The sequence below is a fragment of the Myotis brandtii genome, unplaced genomic scaffold (assembly GCF_000412655.1).
Source record: "Myotis brandtii unplaced genomic scaffold, ASM41265v1 scaffold308, whole genome shotgun sequence".
Taxonomy (NCBI): domain Eukaryota; kingdom Metazoa; phylum Chordata; class Mammalia; order Chiroptera; family Vespertilionidae; genus Myotis; species Myotis brandtii.
Window position 1 is genome coordinate 1,358,872 of NW_005361786.1, and position 9,559 is coordinate 1,368,430.

General features: G+C 47.0%; 1 protein-coding gene across 3 annotated transcripts in view; it reads right to left on the reverse strand.

Moving 5' to 3' along the window:
* The window catches only part of MCTP2 (multiple C2 domains, transmembrane 2), a 150,616-nt gene that overhangs the window by 102,881 nt on the left and 38,176 nt on the right, over positions 1–9,559 (reverse strand). For 2 of the 3 annotated variants that reach the window (XM_014542631.1, XM_014542632.1), the window contains exons 1-3: positions 1,626–1,706; positions 785–861; positions 133–244 (exon numbers count right to left, since the gene is read on the reverse strand). In XM_014542631.1, the coding sequence (XP_014398117.1) occupies positions 133–244; positions 785–828 (156 nt within the window). In that variant the 5' untranslated portion in view covers positions 829–861; positions 1,626–1,706. Of the gene's footprint in view, positions 1–132; positions 245–784; positions 862–1,625; positions 1,707–3,389; positions 3,533–9,559 lie in introns of those variants that run through there. The other variant, XM_005869918.2, reaches the window with a different exon arrangement.

Below are 9,559 nucleotides of genomic sequence, written 5' to 3' on the forward strand. Positions count from 1 at the left end.
ATTTAAGTCTCTGTTAAATTATTTGTTTCCCCCTCCAAACAATTACAAAAAAGATCAATCCATCTGGTCGCCCAGTGATCCAAGGACGGAGGCCATGGAGGATTTCAGAAAGAACAAAATGGGGATACTCACATGTCGCTTAAAGTCACCCTGTTTCACGACGAGGTTCAGATTTAACACAATCACTCCCATGTCGTCTTCTAAACTGTTTGGGTCTTCCAATTTTAAAATATGTTCAGTCGTTCTACAAGCAAGAAAATAGAAAATCAACAAAACCAACAAATAATGTGAGCACTTACTGGCAGTCCTGTGTAGTCTTATAAGGCATCAGAAACCCATGGTAAGAGCCTCCTACCTCTGAATAAGGGTTAGACACAAGTTTAAAAAGCACCAAATTCAGGAAATGAAACCATCGCCTTCAAGGTAGAGAAATTGTGTGGCATTGCCTCATTCAACAGCTGGTTAACTGCTTCTCACCGTCTCCCCCCCAATAAAATGTAAATACTTGTTTTAATTTCAAGTCAGGTAGGTGAACAGAAACCTGAATATTAACAAGTGAGAGTGAAAAATGCACTGCACACTGTAGCATATATTATGGAGGACTTCATATCTGACAAGTACATTTGGGAACTGAACAGCAAAAATCATTCATCTAAGACATGTTCAGCACTCTTTCATAGATGCAGACTTTTTTTGTCACTTGATCTAAACAAATGCCAGTTAACATGATCTCGAGTTCCCTCTAAAACTCATTAATAACTATTAGAAGGTAAAAGTACAATACCTGTTCAGCTCAAGTTCGCTGAGGATGACAAACGCAGAGCCCATGAAATCAGATGTAGTTAAATCTCGATCATATACCTTTAAAAGCGGGCCAGGAACACACGTTAATGCGGTAAAACCACGTCTCTCAAATTATTCATACATGTAATAGGCTGAGAACTTTACATTCAGTCTTCTCGCTCTAAAAATAATTTGCATAGTACAGTTCAAGAGGAAGTTAGCCAAGCCGATGGAGAGGAGAAAATTATCCTAACTTGCCCATTTTGCCCGAAACAGCAGCAGAATATACTTTTAAGGCAGTGTTCATAGGCATTCAGACGTTATGCACAATGGACTACTCTCCGTCGTCTTAAACGGGCTCTCATTAAAATTTAGTATTTTTCCATGGTGAGTTAGGTCTGCCAATTAAATAGAAATTTGCTAAATATTCTCTAGCAATCTCCTCCTGCACTCAACTCAGGCAGTTTTCACCCAGATGTTAGAGCAATTAATGCTTACAACCAGGAGCTTAAAGCTCTATTAAGTATAAAGTTATTCCTAATGAGAGAGGCTTTAGGACGCGTCGCTCCTGTACTGCCGGTAATAATTCTTCCACATCCGGTAAGTTTAAGTACAATCAGTGGAGATGTGGTTTCCACGCGGATGTTCTGTACCGTCTATCTCATGGGTCTGAAAGAAATACACATTGTTGGCGAGGCATATAGACAAGCCTATCCCTGCTAGTATTTTTAACCCAGCGCTTAAGGACAATGAAAGAATGAATTTGGGGAGGTTCATTTTGAAGAGGGCAACAACGATCGGCCTACAAGAGCAGATCTGAAAGCTAATTCATGACTGATTACCTTCACACGGAGCTTCTGATCAAGGCTTTGTATCGGCAAGACAACGATCTCGTCCCAGACCGGGTTCAAGTTCTTATATATGACTTTGCTTTTGTACAGCGTCTTCCCGTTCAGCTTAAATTTCACATAGGGATCGCTGGTGCCTTTAAGAGAGAAAGAGAGCGAGCTAGACAGGTTTGTGTGTGTGTGTTTTTTTTCCCAAATGTACACGAATTCCTGGGATCTCTCCATTAAGTAAAGTTTCTTTCCACACTCCCGGAGCTCAAAGCATTTCACCTCGCGCATCCAGAACGGATCTGTCCCTGAGCAGACCCCGAAGACCCCAGAGGTGGGGAGCAGGGACATACAAAACAATTTGGGGTAAAGGACGGATTTGTCTCTGCCGTCCGTGGCGGAATATAAATGGACTCCGTGAGCTCTTTCTGTCTTGTTTCATTGGGGGCATGTCATCACTACACTGCCCCCCAAAATTCCCGCAATCAAATCCACTGGCGACGTCGGGAGTCCTGGGGAGACGCCCACCCTCTTTAAGAAGGGCTGGGAGGCAGTGAAAAGGGAAAGAAACCATTTTTGGGTGTGTTTTTTCTTTTGTTTTGTTTTTTTCAAACATTTGGCCAGATGGCAGACTTGACACAAGCCTGTATGTCAGAACATAATCATAATAAATAAATCAATCTCTGGGACCCCTGGCTCAAAAGATGGGGCGAGGGGATGGAGCCTGGAACCAGGGGAGAGGGTGGCGGGGGGTGGGGGGGTAGAGATTAAATGGACAAAGTTGCCATTCTTCGCTGCCTCCCGCACCTGCAGGGAAGCAGGGAGCATTGTTCGGCCCCGGCCAGCTGAACGCCACACCAGCCAGGCCCTCCGCGGGCCCCGGGCAGCACCCCTGACCTGCCCGGCCCTCCCGGGGAGCTTTGAATTGGACGCCAAAAGAAATGAATAAGGTCCCTCCAGCCACGGTGTCCAGAGCAGAAAAAAGGGCCGATGACGGGCCCTCGTCCACACTTCTGAGATCAATGGAGAAGGCGGAGGAGAGAAATGCCTGCCAACATAATGCCTGGGTTATGTGTGGTGCATGTGGGTTACATGCATGCAAGTATGCCATCATGCCTGGGACACGTAACAGAGACAGGAACACATGTGCATTAATACCTGGTGAATTACGACTAAAGAGGGCTTAAATGAACAGCCAGCTGGAATGGCTACAAAGGAAGAAAAAAAATCGAATTTGGGGTTATATTATCGTAATTAATTGTGAAACAGCCTGAGCCGGTTTGGCCCAGTGGATAGAGCGTCGGCCTGAGGATTGAAGGGTCCCGGGTTCGATTCCGGTCAAGGGCACGTGGCTGGGTTGCAAGCTCGATGCCCAATAGGGAGCGTGCAGGAGGCAGCCAATCCATGCTCCTTTCTCATCATTGAAGTTTCTATCTCTCTCTCCCCTCTCCCTTCCTCTCTGAAATCAACAAAAATCTATTTAAACAAATTTGTGAAACACAGAACTATGAATAAGTGCACAAAGACCCCTGATTCACCACAGTACCCCCCCTATGGGTACTGAAGTGAATTTCTGATACTAACAGCGAGCCAAATAGCCTAAGTGTATTCGATCAAAAATTAAGGAAGTTACTCTGTCATTAACATGGGCCAAGCTGTTAATACCCATCATCAATTACTTGAATCGGTTACTTTTTTAACTCCTTTCCGCACCCCCCCCCCCCCCTTTTTTTTTTTTTCAGATCTGAAAGCTAATTCATGACTGATTACCTTCACACGGAGCTTCTGATCAAGGCTTTGTATCGGCAAGACAACGATCTCGTCCCAGACCGGGTTCAAGTTCTTATATATGACTTTGCTTTTGTACAGCGTCTTCCCGTTCAGCTTAAATTTCACATAGGGATCGCTGGTGCCTTTAAGAGAGAAAGAGAGCGAGCTAGACAGGTTTGTGTGTGTGTGTTTTTTTTCCCAAATGTACACGAATTCCTGGGATCTCTCCATTAAGTAAAGTTTCTTTCCACACTCCCGGAGCTCAAAGCATTTCACCTCGCGCATCCAGAACGGATCTGTCCCTGAGCAGACCCCGAAGACCCCAGAGGTGGGGAGCAGGGACATACAAAACAATTTGGGGTAAAGGACGGATTTGTCTCTGCCGTCCGTGGCGGAATATAAATGGACTCCGTGAGCTCTTTCTGTCTTGTTTCATTGGGGGCATGTCATCACTACACTGCCCCCCAAAATTCCCGCAATCAAATCCACTGGCGACGTCGGGAGTCCTGGGGAGACGCCCACCCTCTTTAAGAAGGGCTGGGAGGCAGTGAAAAGGGAAAGAAACCATTTTTGGGTGTGTTTTTTCTTTTGTTTTGTTTTTTTCAAACATTTGGCCAGATGGCAGACTTGACACAAGCCTGTATGTCAGAACATAATCATAATAAATAAATCAATCTCTGGGACCCCTGGCTCAAAAGATGGGGCGAGGGGATGGAGCCTGGAACCAGGGGAGAGGGTGGCGGGGGGTGGGGGGGTAGAGATTAAATGGACAAAGTTGCCATTCTTCGCTGCCTCCCGCACCTGCAGGGAAGCAGGGAGCATTGTTCGGCCCCGGCCAGCTGAACGCCACACCAGCCAGGCCCTCCGCGGGCCCCGGGCAGCACCCCTGACCTGCCCGGCCCTCCCGGGGAGCTTTGAATTGGACGCCAAAAGAAATGAATAAGGTCCCTCCAGCCACGGTGTCCAGAGCAGAAAAAAGGGCCGATGACGGGCCCTCGTCCACACTTCTGAGATCAATGGAGAAGGCGGAGGAGAGAAATGCCTGCCAACATAATGCCTGGGTTATGTGTGGTGCATGTGGGTTACATGCATGCAAGTATGCCATCATGCCTGGGACACGTAACAGAGACAGGAACACATGTGCATTAATACCTGGTGAATTACGACTAAAGAGGGCTTAAATGAACAGCCAGCTGGAATGGCTACAAAGGAAGAAAAAAAATCGAATTTGGGGTTATATTATCGTAATTAATTGTGAAACAGCCTGAGCCGGTTTGGCCCAGTGGATAGAGCGTCGGCCTGAGGATTGAAGGGTCCCGGGTTCGATTCCGGTCAAGGGCACGTGGCTGGGTTGCAAGCTCGATGCCCAATAGGGGGAGCGTGCGAGGCAGCCAATCCATGCTCCTTTCTCATCATTGAAGTTTCTATCTCTCTCTCCCCTCTCCCTTCCTCTCTGAAATCAACAAAAATCTATTTAAACAAATTTGTGAAACACAGAACTATGAATAAGTGCACAAAGACCCCTGATTCACCACAGTACCCCCCCTATGGGTACTGAAGTGAATTTCTGATACTAACAGCGAGCCAAATAGCCTAAGTGTATTCGATCAAAAATTAAGGAAGTTACTCTGTCATTAACATGGGCCAAGCTGTTAATACCCATCATCAATTACTTGAATCGGTTACTTTTTTAACTCCTTTCCGCCCCCCCCCCCCCCACGTTTCTATTTAGCTGCAGAACTAAAAATTAGTGAAAAAATGAAGGCAATACCTTTCCCAACTATTTTCACCCAATGCCACGTGCCTGTAAAGCAGTGGTTCTCAACCTTCTGGCCCTTCAAATACAGTTCCTCATGTTGTGGCCCAGCCATAACATTATTTTCGTGGCTACTTCCTAACTGTAATGTTGCTACTGTTATGAATTGTCATGTAAATATCTGATATGCAGGATGGGCTTAGGCGCCCCCTATGAAAGGGTCGTTCGACCGCCAAAGGGGTCGCGACCCACAGGTTGAGAACCGCTACTGTAAAGCAAGATGTTATGTGCCTACTGTATCACCAGCCTTACCAGGCGGGCACAGGGATCATTTTGATGTTCGTCTTCTAATCTCGCAAGGCTACTAACTTTAAAACAAAGAAATGAGACCACAAAGACCCACGCAGACGTATCAAGTGTCACACCGGGAGTTTGGCAACACGGGGCGGGCAGAAGTCCAGCTGCCTTTAGTTTAAACACAGACACACACACACACACACACACACACACACACGCACACACGCACACACATGCACACGCCAAGTTAAGTGCAGTTCTGGGCGGGATTGTAAAAATGAGCGCATTCACAGCCACTAGCGAGTGAGCAATCTGCCCCACCCCCCCCACCCCCTGCCAGCCGGACTGTAACAATCATCCTGGTATCTGTCTATATATAAATAAATAAAAAGTGGAGGAAAAACTATAATAAAAAGAGGCCCTTAATTAAATGAAAGTGCCACTGTGGGATCAGGGCTTCATGCTTGTCAGCACTCTCTCCAAATAAACATCTCAAGCCCAGGCCTCGCTGGTACCCCCTGCTCCCCAGCAAAGCACCCTGGGTAATCCCCAGGCACCCTGACAGCCACATAATGTCCAAACTGTTTCACGGGTGAATGGCGGCCGTCGCGTGAAAGAAGATCTTAATGTCTGGGATTCGCCGGAGGGGGGGCCGGGGCTTACGGAGCCCGGCGAGGAAAGAGGGGGTCACGTCCGTCCAGCGCGGCGTTAATTGTTCGGGAAAATCCGAGAAAGGGGGGGCGGTGGGGTGATCTTTTTTTTTTTCTCTCTCGCAGCCTAAGTGCCTGGCTGTCAGGGATGAAACATCTCAACTAGGCAGGCTCTACAAAGGGGTCAGCCGCTCCGAAAGGCAACTCCCAGATTATACAGATGACGAGATGACACCTGAATGGGTGGACTTTAACCTTTTTTCACTGGGAGCTTCTTCGTCTACAATGAGGCTCTTGGGAAGGAGGAGGTAGGGTGGGGCTTGGGGAGGGGGAAGATGCTAAGAGGCCGGTGACCGTGCCTCCGGGCTGGGGCTGCCACTGATTCTGCCATGTGGACCCCATGGAGTGACACAACCTCCAATTCCCAATACCAAGGCCGCCCCAGCCGGTTGCTCAGTGGTTAGAGTGTCAGTCTGCGGACCGAGGGTCCCAGGTTCGATTCCTATCAAGGGCATGGACCTCGGTCGCAGGCTTCTCCCTGGCCTGGGCCCTGGTCGGGGCATGTGCAGGAGGCAAACTATTGATGTGTTGCTCTCACATCGATGTTTCTCTCTGTCTTTCCCTCTCCCTTAAAACAAAATATCAATGGCCCTAGCTGGTTTGGCTCAGTGGATAGAGCGTCGGCCTATGGACTGAAGGGTCCCGGGTTCGATTCCGGTCAAGGGCACATTGGGTTGCGGGCTCAATCCCCAGTGTGGGGCGTGCAGGAGGCAGCTGGTCCATGATTCTCTCTCATCATGGATGTTTCTATCTCTCTCTCCCTCTCCCTTCCTCTCTGAAATCAATAAAAATATATTTAAAAAATAAAAGTAGAACCAACAACAAATGAATAATGGTACTGCCTGTTTTTCTCTATTTCTAACATTTGAGTAAATCCTGTTTTAGTGATCTACATTTCTAGTTCTTGGTCAGGAAAATTCTTGTTCAGATCCCCGCCCCTTTCCCTATGGGTGTACGGTTCATGATTTGCTTACGAATTTGAATGGGTCCTTCATTATGGAAATCAGCCATCGGCTATAGAGATCACGTCATAATCTGTTTAACTTTACGTGACTTCTTGCAATAAGTACTTTTCATTTTTATTTGGTCAAATTTTGGCCAAATTTACGGCACTGGAGTCTGACATTCTGCTTAGAAGCAGTTTTCTCTCCGAGATTTTAAATGAGTTCCGCCATGTTTCCTCCACTGATTTTGTAGTTTCTCTTTTTTTTTTGTTCTTTACACGTAAGCCTTCGGTCCATCTGGAATGACTTGGGTATGAGGAGGGAAGGGAATTCAGGTTTGCTGATGAGCAGGAAAGTGACCGGCGCCAAGCTGGGAAATATAAATCTGGCAGCAGCTTATAACTCAGAAGGCAGAAGAAACCAGCGGGAGCAGGGGAACCTGGGAGTTGAGAGAACACAGCACCGGGGCACGGAGCACGTGGAAGAAAGGGGCCCCAGGCCCCAGACGGGAGAACCCCGAGTTTCACAAGGAATGTTCACCTCGAGAGACGCTCCTTCGTGGGGGGAGAGGTTTATGTCCCCGAAACCACTGGGAAAGGATCCTGACCATTTTCTCACTTAGAGCTTCGCATCATAGACTAAGATAGCGGTTCTCAACCTGTGGGTCGCAACCCCTTTGGGGATCGAACGACCCTTTCACAGGGGTCGCCTAAATACATCCTGCATATCAGATATTGACATGACAATTCATCACAGTAGCAACATTACCGTTATGAAGTAGCAACGAAAATAATTTTATGGTTGGGGGTCACCACAACATGAGGAACTGTATTAAAGGGTCGCGGCATTAGGAAGGTTGAGAATCACTGGACTAAGACATTCAACTCTGCCAAGAGCTGCATTGAAGACAATCACAACAATAAAAGTTGAAAACTTTCCAAATCTTTCAATTTTCATAAAATTATTATTTTTTTTTATTCCTCATCCAAGGATATTTTTCCATTGATTTTTAGGGAGAGTGGAAGCGAGAGGGAAAGACAGAGAGAAACATCTATGTGAGAGGAACACATCGATTGGTTGCCTCCTGCAGGCGCCCCGACCGGGGCCCAGGCCGGGGAGGAGCCTGCAACCGATGTACTTGCCCTTGACCAGAATCAAACCTGGGACCCTTCCGTCCGCTGGCCAACGCTCTATCCACTGAGCCTAACCGGCTAGGGCTCTCATAAAGTTATTTTAATATCGAAAATGTTTGACTGGGACCATCTATGAACATAATATTAAACTTCTCTGATTCAAAGCTCTGGAAGGTATTTTATGCCCAGAATTGCCTACTATGCACAGTAGATGTACCACAGACAGGTGACGCGTGAATGGATGAACTCTGAATGAAGATGGGAATGGTGGATCTAAACCCCAGACCTCCCTTTTAGTGACTGAATCACCTTTGGCAACTTAACACATAGCGGACCAGTAGTTTCATTGCCAGCTTTACCCAGTGGCCAGATAAGTTTCTATTGAACGAGTACAAAAAACTGAAAACCAGCCCTAGCTGGTTCGGCTCAGTGGATAGAGCGTCAGCCTGCGGACTGAAGGGTCCCAGGTTCGATTCCGGTCAAGGGCACATGCCCGGGTTGTGGGCTCGGTCCCCAGTAGGGAATGTGCAGGAGGCAGTCAATCAATGATTCTCTCTCATCATGGATGTTTCTATCTCTCCCCCCCCCCCACTTCCTCTCTGAAATCAATAAAAATCTTTAAGGAAAACACACCTGACAATCACTAAGTATTCATAACTCCTGGCCACCACCCTACTCCAAGCCTATGGTGACGCACTGAGGATTCCAGAGCACTTTGCTGGTTAAATTGGATGAAATAAACAGGCAGCTCAGTGAGAAGGACACACGACAACTCAAATCGATCCTCAGGAGTGTCATCAGGAACCATATTATTTGACCGTCTTGTTCTCATCTGGAGATTTTTTGAGCAGCTGCTGCTGCCCTCTAGTGGCTGAAGCAGTAAGTTCCAGCCCGCACAGCGGCCAAGTGCCTGCCTCATTCTAAAATCTAAACGGAGGGACCCCTACAGAAACCACAGTGGGCATTCTGGAAATTGAGAGGGAATTTCTCCTGGGTCACGTGGGAAAGAAGAAACTCTGTTTTTCTTCGTTGAGCAAAATCTCTCCCCTCTCTCTTCCTCTCTGAAATGAATATATATATATTTTTAAAAAGTAATAAATCTAAATAATATTTCATAAGCATTAACAATGTACTAGGTCCTGTCCAGGCACCCACATTTCTTTATCTTTTTTTAAAATTGATTTTAGAGAGAAAGAGGAAGGGAGAGTATGAGAGAGAAACATTGATGTGATATCGAAACATCGATTGGCTACCTCCTACAGGCCCCCTACTGGGGATCGAATGTGCCCCAACCTTTTGGTGCATGGGATGATGCTCAACTAACTGAGCC